The sequence below is a fragment of the Dermochelys coriacea genome, chromosome 11 (assembly GCF_009764565.3).
Source record: "Dermochelys coriacea isolate rDerCor1 chromosome 11, rDerCor1.pri.v4, whole genome shotgun sequence".
In the NCBI taxonomy this organism is placed as follows: domain Eukaryota; kingdom Metazoa; phylum Chordata; order Testudines; family Dermochelyidae; genus Dermochelys; species Dermochelys coriacea.
In genome coordinates, this window is record NC_050078.2 from 39,972,921 (window position 1) to 39,991,393 (window position 18,473).

At 39.7% G+C, this 18,473-nt stretch overlaps 1 protein-coding gene across 1 annotated transcript in view; it reads left to right on the forward strand.

The window, feature by feature from the left end:
* MYO3B (myosin IIIB) overlaps window positions 1-18,473 on the forward strand; it is a 312,077-nt gene that overhangs the window by 18,396 nt on the left and 275,208 nt on the right. The window contains exons 6-7 of the mRNA XM_043504856.1: window positions 1,388-1,464; window positions 17,092-17,237. Of these exons, the coding sequence (XP_043360791.1) occupies window positions 1,388-1,464; window positions 17,092-17,237 (223 nt within the window). The remainder of the gene's footprint in view (window positions 1-1,387; window positions 1,465-17,091; window positions 17,238-18,473) is intronic.

The window sequence follows — 18,473 nt, forward strand, 5'->3', positions numbered from 1 at the left end:
GTGTGAGCAGGAATCAGAGTTAAATAAATAAGTTTGCTGAAGGGCTGCAACCAATACAGGGTTCAGAGTGGTACTGGGGGAATCATTGAACATCTTCAATCATGGTGAGATTAAAAATAAAATACCGTATTGGATCTTAGATGTAAGGAATGTCTACACTGCAGCATGGGTAGACGGATGCTCAGTAGCTCTGCTTGAGCTACTTTGTGTAGCTGGAGTAGCCCAGAGAGAAGTTTGGATTGTCCCCCTGCGGGTATAAAATCTGGGTATGTACTTGGATGGTTAGCCCAAGCTGATGCCCTGGTTACAGTGCTATTTTTAGCAAGCTAGTTTGAGCAAAGCTAGTGCATGTCTGTCTACCCATGCTGGGAAGCACACTCCATACTGCAGGATGGATGGATGGTAACAATGTAAACTGAGGAAGCTGATGTTCCAGCTTCCAAATTTCTTATTTATTAGCTGCAAATGTTGCTAAATTATATCTATTCCACAATTTTTTCTATGTCTGTGGATTAGGAAGGCAACATTATGTTTTATGAAAAAAAATTCATTTGAAATACTTTGAAGACAATATTGGCTTAGTGGTAAAATCTTTTGGAATCTCAGAAACTCTAAGATTCAACTGTATTTTGACCAGGGTTGACTGGATAGAACAGAACATTTTCTGTATACATTTATTCAAATTTTTTAATGAATTTGATTTGGCTCTTTTTGCTTTCTGTATGTGTTTGCTTTTGCACTTGTCACATTAGTTCATTCCTCTTCAGCAATGCACTGAAGCGTGTACTTTATTTTATTACACACTAAAGATTAAGATGAGCTTCAGTGCTTTCCTTCACAGGCATAGACTTAAGCATGTACTTAAGAGCTTTGCTGAACTGGGGCGTTTGTGAATCTTCTGGAAAGCCAGTCTGCTGGCAGAAAGGTTCAGAGTGTGAATTTTAGCTAAAAATTGGGGAATGTTTGTGAAAAATAAGTTTTAAATTCACTTTCTGTGAGCACTTGCATTACAGGCTTGATTAAGTTGTATTCATCCAGTCAGCAAATGGAAACAGACCATGTGATTTAGGTAACCAGTCAAATAGTTTGAATTTGAATGAATGAGCTTCAAGCCAAGAATTATTCAGAGCAATTATTTGAACAATTCTGAATAACAACTGTGTTAGAGAAAGTGGTGGTCTGCCCTTAAACAAGTCATGATTAAAGCAAAATGTGAAATTCATCAAATAAATAATTTCGTACAAATAATACACCTTGCTCTGATTTTGACTGTTGTTTTCCAGATGTGGTTTAAGGATCATGTATTTGTTTTCCTGAGACGTGATATAATCTGAACTGAAAGTATATCATTCATTTTAGGCCAAAATCTGAATCCATTTTATTGCAGGTGTTTCAGCCCAGCTCACCAGCACCCGGCTACGCAGAAACACTTCAGTGGGAACACCCTTTTGGATGGCACCTGAGGTGGGCAAAGCATTTTCTTTATTTTATCAGTGTTGCCTCTGTTCATTGCAATACACAATTTTGTCCCAATTCTACATTGACTCAAAAATCTGATACCTATAATAACCAGAAAAAGCTTTTGGTGGTTCCCAGCTATGGTTCTGTTTCATTTCCTTCCACATCTGTAGCTCTTATGCAATGGGATGAATAGAGAAATTAGATTCCTTTAATAACAGAGGCATTATCCTCTTCTATTAAAGAGGATTGTTTGCAGCTTTCCCATAAAACTGTAGGCTAATCTACAGGAAACTTATGTAATGCTTCCTTAAGGCATGAAATAACTCTAGCTTTACGCTCTGTGAGTCTCCTCTGCAGAGTAACAGAGCATGGCCAATGACTATTGCTCCTCCCATGGCGAGGGGAGGCACTTATGGGAGTGTCCTATAGAATTTAATAGATAGCTTTTCCATGGATTTCTGTGAATCATTCAATGGATTTTAGTACAGAATTATATCCCAACTATAGAACTCTATATGGTTCAAAAAGCCTATAGAAGGGATCTAATCCTCTATGAAATTCTGTGGGTTTTAGCATAATATATATACATCTAATCCTATTATTTTATCTCTATTATATTCTATAGGATTTATCCTTAACTGGGGTGTTACAATACAACAGATTAAGTGAGCCCCTTTGCTCAGTTGGCTGTTATCTGCTTAGTTGGGGATCCAGATTCCCAGCCTGCACTGTCTTTTTGGGCTCATCCCTTGCCAGTCCCCCATCCCCAGGTGTTCCACCAACCTGGGGAGGGGCGTCACATGTGGACTCTGTGCTACAGTAGAAATCCAGAGTTCTGGAAGTAAAGTAGTCCTTTCCTCATGCTCTTGTGCAGGATGGGTGGCACATCAGTCAGTGTTTGCAAATACCTTTAGCAGTTGATTTGTGATTGTGAGAGGGTGGACTAGGCCAGGAAAAGAGCAGTGGCGCTAAGTCCTCCGAGTGGCCTAGAGAGACTTTGCAGGAATCAGTCAATCAGGGCGAAGCCTCAAAGGGCTAGCCAATCAGAAAGGCTCCAGAGAACAGCCAATCAGGACCCAGGAGGGTCATATAAAAAGAAGCTGCAGAGCCAGACACAAGCAGTTCCTTCCTGGAGCCAGAGGAATGCAGATGATGCTCCTGGTTAGCCAAAGGGAACTACAGCACTGCAGACAGCTCAGTGCTGGCAGGGACTGGGGAAGCGAGAAAGAGCTCCTGTCTGGCTGCTGGGCCTGAACACAGAAGAGCCCCGAGATAAGGATGAAGCATCAGTGAAGACTGGGGTAGTGGGGAAGTGGCCTAGGGAACTGAAAGCAGTTTCATTAAAAGGACACAGCAGTGAGTGGCTGCTATTCTTAGGGTTTCTGGGCTGGGACCCAGAATACTGGGTGGACCTGGGTCACTTCTATAGGTCACTGGGGAAGCGGCTTACAATTGGACAGCGATAAACCCCTAGAAGCGGATCTGAACTACTTAGTGGCCTAGCTAGTGATCTGGAGCCAGAACAGACCAGAGAGGGTAAAACCATTGCCTTCAGGGAGGAAGCCCTGGGGATATAGCCAGATACCTGGACCAGGCAAATTTAAAGACTGTAGAGATACTTGACCAGAAGAGGCACTTGTGAGAGGTGGGAGCCACACCATTACAGTGATAAGATACACTTCTTTCATAACACATGCTAAGATTACTGGGCTGAGCAAAATGGATATAATTTTCCATCAGCTAGTTAGTTGACTTGTTTTGTGGTTCTATTTTCTTAGTTCTGAAGGTGGTCAATATTATCATGCTGTTCTGGAAGAACTGAGCACTGGGAACGTATTTAAAAGGAATAGGTTGGTAGTTAGTACATTACTCTTGTGTGCTATCAAAGTTATAAGTAGTAATGTTTATCCTGATCTATTACTGTATTTAACTAAACATCCCCATAGGAAACAGGAAGTTTAAATTAATGAGGATGCTAGTGTCCACTGAACTTGTTCTTACTTTTATATATATAAATTATATAGTGTGCAGGAATGAGTGGAAAATGGTTTTCCCATCCTGGTAATATTTTGAAGATTTCAAAAATTTTTCCATTCTGTATGGGGATTAACCTGAGACCTTTAGACATTTTCTACAAAAAATGAGAGACAGAGAGAGAGTCACCAGTTCACTCCAGAATAGGTGATAATCTCATAATTAAGGTACTGACCTGGGATATGGAAAAACCAGATTTGAATTCTGCTCTGCCTGATGTGGAGCTGAGACCTGAACCCAAGTCTCCCACTTACAGACTTGAAGGAAAGCAGCTGGAGTCCTGCAAAACCTAGATTCAGCCCTGCCTTCTTTAGCCCTTAGCCCACAATCTGTACATGAAAGTGTTTAACTAAAGACAAATAGACTCATATGACACGCAATTTTACAGTAAAAAGCAGTGAAATAAATGTAGGTTCCATAATATCAACTGTGCATAAAGATAGCTAATATTCACAACATGGAAATCATTCTTTATGAAGAACATGTGCACCAGCCTTTTGAAAGAGCACCAGCCTTAGATGCAGCAAGTCTGTTACACTGCATGTTGCTGTCTTATGTTGATCAGAAGTCAGGGAATGACACATTCAGCTTTAGACCCCTAAAATTCCACCTGAGCTTCAGGGTTAATTCCATCGAGTTCTTGTTTAAAACATACACACAAGACTCTAATTGCCTCCTGCAGATAAGGTGAACTGTTAAGATTCTAAGACTGTAGATGTTTCTTTCATTTTAATCTTTAATGTGCATGTGGTGGGGTGGTGCCCCACCCCCAAGCCAGATTGGGCTACAACAGGCCAGAGAGGCTGCGCAAGGCGGCAGCCAATCAGGGAGGGCCTTTAGAGAGCCAGTCAGGGCCAGTATTACAGCCAGCCAATCAGGGCTAGGCCCTATATAAAGGCTGCCCAGGAAGGGAGCAGGCAGTCTCTCCCAGGCCTTCAGAGGGTGAAGGTCTGTCTCCTGTGTGAGGAGACTAGCACCAGGGACAGCGTGGTGCTGGGCAGGCAGGGGGAGCAGAAGGGAAGTCCCGCCCGGTACCTGCCAGGCTGTGGGCCCTGAGAAAAAGGACCTAGCCGGTGCAAAGGGGTTGAAGGGGAAACGGCTCGGGGAGAGAGACGGACAAAGGGAGAGAAGGAGGGCAGGCAGGAAGGCTGCCCTCCAAAGGGTCCCTGGGTCAGGACCCAAGTAGAGGGTGGGCCTGGGTCCCCCCCTCCTCCTTGCACTTCCACCTGGCCATTAGGAGTGGCCATCACGGACTGCACCAGACCCCTGCCAAAGGGGGTTAGACTTTCGGGTGTGGTTGGCCATTGTGGCTGGGACGAAGAGAAGGATTGCTGATAACACCAAACCCCCAGAAGGGGGTGAGACCAGAGCAGTGGGCACTGCCGGAGGGCAGTGTCCTGAAGAGGACACCGCGAGCTAGGAGCAACGCTGGTCGAGACGCCAATCTAGGGCGAGAGATGGACAGCACCACCAGCAGAGGGCACTCCTCATGAACTGAGCTTATTCCCAGAGTGAACAGCATATTACCAGCCCAGCCTTAGGTTTTACTCGGTCTTTTTCTGTGAAGACTTAGTTTGGCCAGTGATTTTTTCCCCTCTTGTGACTAGGCACCCAACATCTGTAACTCCTTCACCCACAAATGCTACCAGCTATCCTGCCAGGGACATAACAAACAGCATGAGGAGGAGTGCCAAGAGAAAAAGAGCTCTAGCACAGCTCCTTGCCAGCCTGCAGCACTGGCACCAAACACTGGATAGATGAGGAAGGACTGTGAGAGGCTAAGCATAGCGGAGAGGTCACAAGTCGCTGAGACTGTGGATAGTCTAGGTAGACTATTAGCGGAATTGGTTGGTTTTGTCCAGTGGGGTGCAATGCCTCTATATGCTCATAAATAGCAAAGCATGTTTAGATCCTTGGACGTCACATAGAATAGAAATGAAGAAAATTAAAGGATCCCCATCAAGCTTCTTAGGCAAGAGAACTGACTCAGTGCACTTTTATAACAGACTACCCACTGTATTTTTACTGTTCATCCCATTTCATGCAGCTTTAGGAGATTTTGTCTTACTTTTAGATTAAAAATGAACTAACCTCCCTGCATTTGCAGTGACTGCATGACAGAGAACAGTAACCTTGATAGTATCCCTTTAAGTAACTGCAAATATTGCAGGAGTCTGTGTTTTAGAAAATGGTACAAAAACACACAAAAGAGAGAGAATGCGCAATATTAAATCTAAACAAAAATAGTGGCCTCCAACAAAAATGATGGAACATATCGTCTGTTTGAACCACAGGCTATTTGGGATAGAGCTTACATTCTGCATCTGTTGTAAACAAGCAAAGGTCTGTATCATACGGCATACAGTTTTGAATATAATGCAAACATTTGTTTCTTTTTACAAATGTTACAGTCCCATCTGGTCTTCTTTCTTTTGCCATGGAAAACTGATTACAGTTGAGCAGAGAAATGAACCTGCTGTAATGGATCCAAAAATTGATCTCGTACAGACTCACAAAGAATGGTTGATATTTTACCATCTCCATAACAACCAGCTGACGTCACAGTAGAGACATGAGACACCTTAGTAACCACCGTGCCATCATTATTTATGGCATCACCTTGCTTAAAGACACTCTAAAAACAGTTTAGACCATTCATTCTGACATTGCCAAGGGCTATGAAGACAGAATATTTTTATTAAACCCAGATAATTAAGGATGCTGTTTACGGTAGTGTTTTTCTTGACTAATTACTGTCAGAGATAATGGTTGAAATCTTACTCAAATTTCCTGCTCTCCACCCCCCTTCTAATTATCTCACTGGAAAATAATAAAAATAATTTGAATAAGAATCCAAAGAAATAAATGGACATTTTGATGTAAGTGGCCTGAGAATATGGTGACATGTAATGAGTGTGTACATACTGCATCAGAACAGAGGCAGCTCTTTTTGAAGTTCCTGTTCTGAAAAGACATTTCCAAGTAATCCAGCACCCTAAGCACATTTACCCTCAGCAAGTAAGCCTGCATGTGTGAGCCACCATGTATGCACTGCTCAGAGTTGCTGCACTTGCTCAGAGTTGTATGTATGCAGACATACAACTCTGCAAAATAACTGCACAGTGCTCAACTATCCATTATGCTTAGGCTTGGCAGAATTTGATTTTAAAAAAATAGTTTTGAAGGATAATATTGATAAGTTTTTAGCATTTTTAAAATTCTTAGCAATTAAATTTTCATAGTTATACAAAATTATGGGTTTTAAACATTTTTTCCAATTTTATTGATTTAAATGTTCATAGTTGTGGGAAATTATGGGGGGAGGGTGCTAGACAATAGGGGAAATCAGACAATGATTATTTAATGACAGTAGGAGTTGAGATTCAAAACGTTAAAGTTTTGTAACTGTTGAAATACAAATTGTTAACATCACATGTTAAATATAGAAAGTATCCTTTAAGTCAAACTCTATTAGTTCTCAAGCAGCACTTTTTTTACTTTGCCTATCTGTAAATTTTGATTATTATTGATGGATATATTTTTTCATAGGTTTGTGTGTGTGTGTAGAGTGAAATTGATATTTACTGATAAAAATCTAATCCTTCCAACCCTGATTATGCTGCTCCCTGAACTATCTTTTATATTTCAAGTACTGTAAGACTTATGGGCTTATATCATTATGGCTGGTTTCCTTGTGTTTGTGTGAATGACACATTTATATTCCATCAGATATAGGATTTGCATTACTTTTTGTGATGCCTTCGTAGTTCTTTTTAACGCATGTGTAAATTGTGCTATGAAAGATGAAAATCTAGAACTATGAGAACTTGAAAAATCCTCCTTGATAACAGCTTTTTGAAAACAAAATTTTCCAGTGAGTCTAAGGTAAGATTAGTGAAAGTTAATGGAAACTTGTACAGTGAACAGAAAACATAGGGCAGCATGCAAAGAAAGTTTCCTTGCTCCTTTTTGCCTGATGTTTTTGATATGTGGGGGTGTCTATGGAGAAACAGCAGAGGAGAACCCTGAAACAGCTTAAAACAAGTGGGTCAATTGGAAATAATACGATTCAGAGAAACTGAAAGCAAAAAAATGAGGAAATTGGACTAAGCCCCCAGTGAGTAATTGGGCTTTTCAGAGATGTTTTTCTGATGTATGTGTATGTCAAATAATAGCATCAGGACAGAGGAAAAAGAGCAAGAGATCAGTGCATATCCTGGGTTTAACCAAAATATGGTTGGAAAGTGAAAGTGGGGGATGATTGTACAGAAAGTAAGCTGTATAGAAGCAGCTGAAGAGCTCAGGGGGAAAAAAAAGATTAAACCTAAGAAGTAACCTTAAGAGTTGGTTATTATGTTAATCATAATCACCTCACACATACAGGATCAGTTGCAGAGACGGAAACAGAGAATACAGCCAGGCTAGATTCAGCAGAATCATTGCTGAGGTTACTTTATACATACTACTTGTCACCTGTTAAATAAGTTACCTCAAATCTCTCTTCATCCCTAAAATGCTCCGGGGGCAAGGGAGGAGAGTCAAATTTGAATCCTTTGAATTGAACTCACCTATACATCTTTAATTCCGAATCTTAAAAAAATATAATAATAAAAGGAGGGGAGTGGTGTCTCATTTCCAGTTCTGGTTCAGAAGTGGTCAAAGGAACAGTGCTGTGGTTTTTGCAAGATTCTTACCCTGAATAGTGAAAATATCACAAAATCAGATGATCTCATTTGAGTTCTAACACATTCATCCAAAACTTTGCAAGAGAAGCTCACAAGATTTTAGCAGTATTAAAGCTAAACTCTTGACCTGGTCCAGCCTGAAATCTGAACCTCAGAACTTAAGTGTAAATCTAATGTGAATCAGCACACTTTCACCCTGTACCAAATCTAGTTTTAGGAACAGGAATTGCCATACAGGATCTGGGATGGACATTGGGGGTGACTTAAAAACAACACAGACTGAGGTAGCATGGACACCAACTTTTACACTTTACTTATAACCATCAGAAAATGACAGATGTGCATAGATGCTAGTTACTTATGGGGCTGTTGAGCACAAAACATTTAATAATGTGTCCATTGAAGAGCTGTATGGATAGGAGAGTGACATACAGATATAATAGGGACTTTCACTTTGGAAAAGATGATATATAAGTTCAGTGGAGCCTAGATTTCATTGCTAGCATCTATCTTAGAAATCAGTGGGAGTTTTGCTGTTGACCTAAATGGGGCCAGGACTTCAAACGAGGAGTCTGAAGCTGTATCAGCTCCTGGTTTTGGGTCCGTGTTACTAGCCAAGAGAACATAGCATTCAGCAAGATTATTCCAGTAACAGCAGAATGCTTTCCTCCTTCTTGGTGAAATAGACATCTCCATGAAATTTACTACTTCAGAGCACAAGAGCATGCTTCTGAGAATGTTAGAGTAGCAGGTGCTCAACTAGATATACCCACAGCACCTTTTATTTTAAAAAACTCCTGTTTAGTTTATGGCTTTGAATCTGAAGATTTTTTTTTTTGGGAGAGAGAGAATAAACTGAATGTTGGAACAATGAGAAAATACTTGCAGTATCATACTGTAATATGAGGTGCTCTCTCTACATTATGTAAACACAAATATTAAACTAGCACAATATTGTTGTTTACATTCATATATTTGAAAAATATCAAAAGCAATGGGTTGATCCTGCAAAGTTTCACAAGAGCCGTCCTTCTGACATCCAATATTCCTGTGAATAAAGGGCTTTCAGGTTCAGGGCCTGATTTTTGCTCCAAGAAGTTGCCTTATGCCAGATTTCATCTTAGAGCAGGTTTCTTTTGTTTAAACCTAAACTATATGAACCCTAAAAATCAGGTTAGTACCTGTAGTTAAAAGGCATCTAATATCTGGAACAGAAATTCCAACTCCAAGCCCCAAATCTCAGAGCTGCATTCATTTGAAAATTGTACTCTGTTCTGTGTTTCAAAATTAATTCTAAATAGACATGTGCGGTGCATACAATCCTCTAAAAAGCACCCAGTATGTTCCCCCATTTCCTCCTTCAATTTATCTTGTTCACTGCTCACTTGCCTACATCATGGGACTCAAGGTCAGCCCTGGGTTAATAGCTTTAGGTCTCTTTGCTTTAACTTCTATTTAGCTAAAATTAGCTCTTCTGGTATGAGCATTTTGACTATGCATTTAGGTGCCATTCAAATATGAAACTTTTTTTTGGTTGTAAATTCTGATTACCACAAGAAACTCTTGGAATCCACATGGTAAAGGGAGACAACTTAAACAGGTGAGAAATCAGAAAGTATAAAAACAAATTTATTTTAATTTTTTTGTTGTCTGAAAATAATTTAAAAATGATCATGCATGCAAAGCTTGTTTACATTTTGTAATAGAAAATAAAGCTAAAAAGAAAATGTGTGGCCTTTCTGCCTTTTGTGAGGAAAATTTTGAAAATATGTTTTTACAGCGTATGTAATGCATGTGTGGCAAATATCTATTTTCAGAGCACTGCTTATAAGATGCATTACTGAAAGAACTCTTTTTAGAGGTTAGTTTTGTTTTCATAGCATGCATTACATCAGATAAGATTAAAAACAAAAGGGGATATTAATCTTATATTATCTAGGGCATAAACCAGTGATTAACTATCTGGGGTTAGGAAGAAACTTCTCCCAGGATAGGCTATTTCATAAATGACTCTAAAGAAGATTCTTGTACGTTCCTCTGAATTGGTATTATTTGCCATGAAGATGAATGAATATTGAAATTTCTGAAAATCGAACTCATTTGGTGGGAAAACAAAACAATAAATCTAGTATGGTAGCAGTAGAGCATAGATACAATTTTGAATTTTATTGCACAGAAATTTCAAGAAATGTTTGGCACTTACTATTATATTTGATTGTATTACTGTAGAGCCTAAGTCCCAGATGAGAACAGGGCCACATCATGCTAAGCATACATTCTGAGAGACACTGCACTCTTCTGCTAGGATTCAGGTTTTGGATCTAGATGACGGTAGCCGAGGTGAAATCCTCCTCAGTCTGTGCTTGGGTCAATGAGGAAGAACACTCTTGGATATGGTACAAGTCTGACTATGTATTTGAGCAAGGGAGGCAGGGTAGGTAACATACTCCCTGGTCTAGGATTTTCTTTTGGTGCCTCTCCCTTTCTAGCCTCCTTGCACAGAGGAGAAAAGAAAAAAGAAAATCTCAAACATCAGTCCCTGAGAACCTGAGAGGCTTAAAGCACTCTTTGACAGAAGGACAAGTGTCCCCAGGAATATGTGGTTCTGGATCTCTTGCACAGAAGGCAGACTGTCATGTTTTGCCTTTTGTTTCAATTTAAAAGATTCTTGCTCTGCAGAGGGTTGTCTAGACACCAGCTATATCTCAGAAGACAGGACAAAACCCGGATGCTCTTCAGGAAGGGTGGATCTTGACAATGAGCCTGTGATTGCTAGGTCAGGATCTGGTCCCTTAAAGCCACATATATCCTGAAGCCCCACTGTCGGGTCTATGGAATTGGATGCACAGGAGAATGAGCATTAACTTTAGTACAGGTTTCAGAGTAGCAGCTCTGTTAGTCTGTATTCGCAAAAAAGAAAAGGAGTACTTGTGGCACCTTAGAGACTAACTAATTTATTTGAGCATAAGCTTTCGTGAGCTACAGCTCACTTCATTGGATGCATTCGGTGGAAAATACAGTGGGGAGATTTATATAGACATATAAATATATGTATATAAATGTATATAAATCTCCCCACTGTATTTTCCACCGAATGCATCCGATGAAGTGAGCTGTAGCTCACGAAAGCTTATGCTCAAATAAATTTGTTAGTCTCTAAGGTGCCAAAAGTACTCCTTTTCTTTTTTGCAACTTTAGTACAGTACTCAAAATAGGTAGCAGTATCGTTTTGGGACCAGGAAGTCACAGTTTTAGGCCAGACCTACAATACAAAGATTTGTTTGCATAGCTATGATGGTCTGTGTGTGTGTGTATGAAGCCCCCTCCTCCCCCGAGCAGACATAGTTATGCCAGCAAACCCGCCAGTGTAGGTGCAGCTATGCTGACACAACAGTGCTAATTATTGTTTGTGGAGGTAGTATTACCATGCTGACAGAAAAACTCCTTCTTTTGGCATATGTTGCATCTATGCCGGGGTGCTCTGTGGAAATAGCTATACCAGTGTTGCTATACCAGCAAAGCATTTGTAGTATAGACAAGGCCTTAGGCGCCAAGACAGAAACTGCGACCAGCTGCACAAACCAATTGCTTTGCTTCCAAACAATTGCTTTGCTGTCCATGCTCATCTTCCATGGGTGAAGCAATAAATCAGAATCTTACTTTCCCTCCCACCCCACTACAAGCTGCTGTGAAGGGCACACAATGGTAAAATCCTAACAAATCCCAAGGTAAATGGCAAACTGTCTTCAGTTCAGTAATCAGTCAGAGTCTGTGATAATGCAATCCATATACATTCTACATACTCAATAGCAAGGTGGCAACAAATGCAATGTGTTTTCTGAGCAGTTCTTTTGCTAGAGGTGAGTGATGGAAAACTGCCTGAAATACACTTGAAGGTATGTTTCATTGCATATTAAATTTAGTTGGAAACAAAGAGAACTCACAATAGATTGACATAGAATTTGATTTTTTTAAGTGCTTCTCACCTGGGATGCCGGGATTTTTAATGTAATGTAGTTTTACTAGGATGTACCATATATACTGAAGTCATAAGCTGTCACCTGTAGAGAGGAGAGTATCTAACGATGCTTCATATGTTCTCTCCTCTTTGTTGGAATATTGTAGGCCTTAAACTGTTTGTGAAGCCTACAGAAGCTCAATGACATTGTTTTGTAAACAGTGCTGATATCCCTTCACTACATCATCCATCATGAATGCAATTCCCTGTGACACTCATTTAATTATTTTGGCATAGCTTGTAAATAAACTTTCTAACAAAGTTTAGATGAAGAGTGAATTTTGCTGTCAAACTGTGGACAATAGATTTTAGAATTAGAAACAATGGCAACATGCCATGCTTATGTAGGGAAAGTATGGCTTTGTGTTTTAAGTCACTGGACTTGGACTAAGGAGATCTGGATTTACTTCCTGACTCTGCCATACATAACCTCTGTGACCTTTAGCTGATCCTGAGAATAAATCTCTCCATATTTCACTTCACTTCCCTGACTGCAAAATGGGGGAACTGCTACATCTGCCTCACAGGGTATTGAGGACAAATTTCATAATATTTTTGAAGAACTCACACAATGCTGTGATGAGGACCATGCAAGTAACTAGACAAACATGATCCGGGGATAGACTGTAGCAGCTTTGTAGCCCAAGCAGATAAATATTTTTGACATTTCAAGAAAGTGAAGGAGAAAAATAATGTCCATTTAATTAGCTATGTACGGGCTAACTGCTTGTGACTTCCTCTGAGTCACCACCTTATGGGAGCTGACTCACATGATTTCAGTAAAGTGACATGTCATTGGGAACACAGATGTTTTTGGGAAGTGGATAAAGAATTTAAACAAACTAGAGAAAATTTAGCTTCTTCCTTGGTTATTTTTTTTCTTTTTTAAGTTTTGATGAAGGTCAAACTAAAGCTACAATGAACTGCAATAGGAATTAAAAAGTTATGCTGGAGCTGCTAACAGCATTGAAGCAATACAACGGAATTCAGAAAGCTACAGATAAGTCCTTGAAGAAAAAAATTGATTTATCAGCACAGTAGCTGAGAAGGTCAAAAAAGCAGTGGGACAACACCAAATCTACTGTGCAGAGTGGGGACATTTGCATCATGTCACCCTTTGCCTGCAGGAGTGCTGACTTCCTAGATAGGCAGCATGAAGCGGGGCTTTGAGGAAAGCTGAAGAAACACCCTATAGATCTGTAATTATGTAGAGCCAGTTGCCACAATCGCTTTTGTAGGGTGCAGTGGTTCTAGATGCTATTCCAGTCTAGCTGGAATGACAGATATGGAGGGCTTGGTAAGTTTCTCTGCAGTGTGAAGAAAATTCCATTACCCCTGAGCCCCCAAGCCTAATTCCCTGTGAAAACTGTGTGTGATGGTGTATGAACCCTGCACTGACAGGAAAGGGGTTAGGGAGGCTCTGTGTCCTAATCAATAATTAGCTACTAATATAAATTGTTCTGAAATTCAATTAACTTAAAAAACAATTAAAATTTATCTTTCATTGATAAACGTTTTAAAAAAGTCATCTTTGAATAAGATCTCGAACTCATGAATAAAGAAAGGGGAATAAATAACCAATTTAGGCCTCGTGTTTACTCTGGCTTGTGTGTGTGTGAGAGAGAGAGAGAGACACTCACCTTGGTGTGCCTACACCAGTTCTTCCAGTGTAGCTAAACACCAGTGGAACTGAACCAGTGAGAGACTTTTAGGAAATGTCGCTAGTGTATACAAGGCCTATGAACATATTTTTTACCCCTAAAATGAGATCAGATTAAATTAAATAGGCTGCATAATGTCATGTGGAAAGACATTCAGCTGGTTTATTTTATTTGTTGACTTGCATGGTTAGCAGTTTTGCTCTCCTTGGAGCAAGGGTAACAATTTGTACCAGCTTCATTTTTTATACACTCTGCTCTGCTTTCAGCATTGTGCTCACACACCTCATAAACTGCTTACCTCGTGCTGTCAACTGAGTACAGTAGCACCTTTCCCAAGAAGCTTCAGCCCTTTAACCTCAAAACTACTTTCAGCTGGTGGGTCAGCAGTGCTAATTATACAGTGCTTGTCTCCAGCTAGCAGAGCTCCAGCCATAATCATTCAGCGGTATATTATATGCTTGCAGCGATCCTTTTCTACATGTTCTATATCTACTAAAGCCAAGACAAAAATAATTTCAGTTCTAAATAATCCTAGGCAAATCTCAAAAGGGTTTGATGTTTCAGTTCTGATAAATGTACATACAAATGCATCTGTCATCCTGTCTCCAAATTAGAAGTACACATGCCAAACTTCTCCACTGCATAATCCTGTGTGTTACTTTCTCTTTCCCTGTCTTGTGTGCCCTATGTTGTCTAGTTTAGGGCCTGATGAAGTTAATGGCAAAGCTAGCATTGGTTTCAATGGGTGTAGAATTATACCCTTAAATTATAAACTCCTCTTGGCAGGGAAAGTATCATCCTGTATGTGCGAAGTCTCATGTGGTACTGTAATAATAAGAAGTTATCCAGACCTCTGGAGCAGGACATGTCATGAAGAGGTTTTATCACTAGACTTCTGTTTTTATTTCCCTGTGGCTAGCATGGCTAACTCCATGAGTCCTGCCATCCTAGGCAGCCCAGCAAATATCTACCTCTTCTGGCCCACAGTGACCACACAGACGATTACTGCATGTCTTGATTCCTGTTCTGCCTATGGGGTATTTTGGTGCTTCCAGTCCTACAGCACTGCAACATACCTGGGCATGCAGCCACCTGGAAACTCTAACTAGTACAGAACATGACAGCATATCTTTTTAGCAACGTGGGCTACTGTGAGCACATCAAACTGGTCTTTACACTGGTGTCCCATAGAATACCGTGCCAAATTCAAGGTCTTTGTCCATATTTTCAAGGCATTCAATTGCTTGGGCCTAGGATGATACCTTCATGATCATCTAAAGCAGGGGCTCTCAAACTTTTGTACTGGTGACCCCTTTCACATAGCAAGCCTCTGAGTGCGACTCCCCCCCCATAAATTAAAAACACTTTTTAAATATATTTAACACCATTATAAATGCTGAGGCAAAGCGGGTTTGGGGTGGAGGCTGACAGCTCGTGACCCCCCATGTAATAACCTCGTGACCCCCTGAGGGGTCCCCACCCCCAGTTTGAGAACCCCTGATCTAAAGCTCTGCGATGAGGACAGTAGTTGACAAATCCACTCCTCAGATACAATGGAACTGTCCAGTGTCAGAGTAAAGCTTGATTTCAGAGTAGCAGCCGTGTTAGTCTGTATTCGCAAAAAGAAAGGGAGTATTTGTGGCACCTTAGAGACTAACAAATTTATTAGAGCATAAGCTTTCGTGAGCTACAGCTCACTTCATCCGATGAAGCTTATGCTCTAATAAATTTGTTAGTCTCTAAGGTGCCACAAGTACTCCCTTTCTTTTTGAGAGTAAAGCTTGTCTGTTTAGGAGATGGACCTTTCCTGGGGATCAGTCCAAGATTGTGGAATGAAGCCCCACAAACTTTTTACTCTAATTTTACCTCTTGAGTGAGGATAAGAGGGAAAAAAACAACCTCACATGATGATGATGATGATGATGATGTTTAATGCACTACTGGGGAACACTCAGACATCTTGCTGATGAGGGTGATATACAAAACCAAACAGAACAGAATAGAAGCAGGAATTTCTCTGACATACTAAAGTGAAAAAAATTAAGGAGGAGAGTTATCACAACATTTGGTTCTAGCTTTGTGAGAAAGTTCAGGTGGGGGTCTAATTTTTCGGAATCAATTTGCTGTAGACAAACAACTAAACTAGATCGACCAAGTGGAAAGACTTGATTAAAAATAAATTATTGCTGTCATAGGAGATGCTTGTATTCTAACCATAACTTCTACTGCCTCTGCTAGATTTTCTTATCTTGTATATTCAACGCTCTTTACTTCTTTTATAAGAAAATAATTTGTGCTGTCAGCAATTCTGTTTATAGTTAGTACAAATTTGCAATTTAATTTAACCCCATTCAGAAAACCATGCATATACCTATTAATGACACAACAGAGTGTAAAAAGTTTTCAGAGCACTTGGTAGTGGTGTTTGAGGAGTTTGAGCTGGAAAATTTGGCTCAAGATTCCAAACAACAGTAAGTGCAAGGTTTTTGGGATCTGAGGTTTTGTTTCATGCATTTATAGAGATAAGGATCAAATTTTAACCTGGATTTGGTTTTTGACCTCCACAGCAAGGTTTGCGGACGTTCACATTTAGGGGTTTGTTTTGAGCTTATATCTAGTTGTGAAACTTGTGATAATATGAATGTAGACACTGACTTTCACTGGCAGGTTCTGATCCAAAGCCCCTTTGAAGTCTATGGAAAACCTTCTGTTAACTTCAATGGGTTTTAGATCAGGCCCATGATATATTGATTCAGCTTTTTCTATTTACTCAAATCCAGAGGGGGCAAACTACATATATTTGCAAGAAATTGACTGATGAGAGTGAATGATGGAATATTCTTATAATGCAAATCACCTTTTCACCTTACAAATAGCTGTAGAAGTTAATAGGTATGAAATAGAATTGTAATAGGTTTCAGTAGAAATTAAAATATATAGAATTTAGTAGAGAATTTTTTTGTAGAGTTGTTTGAAGCATCCGGTACAGTTCTATAGCAGGGATATAATTCTCTATTAAATTTTGTGGGAATATTTTTTTAAATAAAAACAAACAAACCCAAGGAGAGGGTTATAATTCTATAGGACTTTTCCATCTGGAAAATGCAGGCAAAGCTGCAGAAATAGGAGTTGCATGTGATTTTTGGTAATCAAAAGTACATTAATGTCATGCTAGAACCGCGTGAATTTATGCGAAGGTTAATGCATTGTTTTCCCTGCTTTTATCTGACAGGTCATTGCTTGTGAACAACAGTATGACTACTCATATGATGCTCGGTGTGACGTATGGTCCCTTGGGATCACAGCTATTGAATTGGGTGATGGAGACCCACCTTTATTTGAAATGCATCCTGTGAAAACGCTTTTTAAGATTCCAAGGTATGGCACTAGATGGCTCTCTTGACTCACTAGTTTGTTGTTCACAAGGAGTCTAGTGAGAAGTAAAATAAATATTTGGTAAACAATTTCTCCTCGAATTGTAAGAAACCATCACTGGAAAACAGATAAAAAAGAGTTGTCATCATTATGAGGATTCCTATTCAATCTGACTTTAGAAATAATTAATAGTAAGGGCTAGTTGAAATAATAGAATTCTATATTTACTTTATTCTTCTCTTGGGTTTTGATTTTATATACCTTCAACAATAGACTGCAAATATAATTTTCTTAGCTGTAATTAATAAAAGCATTTGTTTCAACATAGGCAGAAACTAGTATCTGAAATGTAGCATAATGTTTTTAAATGGCATTCCTCAGGAATCTTAGACTTGTCTGATTATGGAAGAAATACATGTAATTTTGAGAATGTTATGTAGCAATCTGTCAGTTGCACTAAATTGTGTCCATCATTTCTTTTTTTCATTTACCCTTGGATGATAAGATGTGCAGTATGCATATAAAAAGAAGATGGAAGCTATCTCCATATTTATTAATATCACCTGAATATTTCATTTCACATCATCTGTTTTTGTTTTGCTTTACCATCACCTGATTGGGGTTTCTAACTGGACAAGTCAAGATTTTATTGACAGTGTGAAATAGGGTTTAACAAGTGGGCCACGGTTAGGAAAAATAGGAAATATCTCTCAAGTATTTGTCCAAGGTTGACTGCAAATTGGCATATAGTTGCCTTTTCCACATTGCGTTTGTAAAGAAAGAATTGCCACTGGCTGATAGCAGTTTAAAAGCTTTGACAATAAAAGTGTTTAACCTTTTGTTATCTGCACAATCGCACAATTATCACGGGCTTTTAAAATTTCTTCTGATTGCAATTTGCATTTCTGATTAGGTCTATTTATATGCAGATGAGGCTGTCTTAGGTTCTGCGTCATAATGTTATCTCCTTGTACCCGACCCAGATGTGAACTGCCACCACTCTTCCAACAATTATTCAGACTGAGGCAGCAGTTCATCTTGTTGCTGAGGCACAAATATAAAACAGGACATGGCAATTAAAGCAGCAAGGGAGGCTCCAGTACCTTGCTACTATCTACCCTTAGTGTGGAGCAGGGGTGTGCACAGGAATTTAAATTTGACATGTTCTGTGACCCCACTGTGGCCCTAAAGCCAGAAGATTTTGCTCTCCCTACCGCAGCCCTAGGGCCAGAGGAGTTC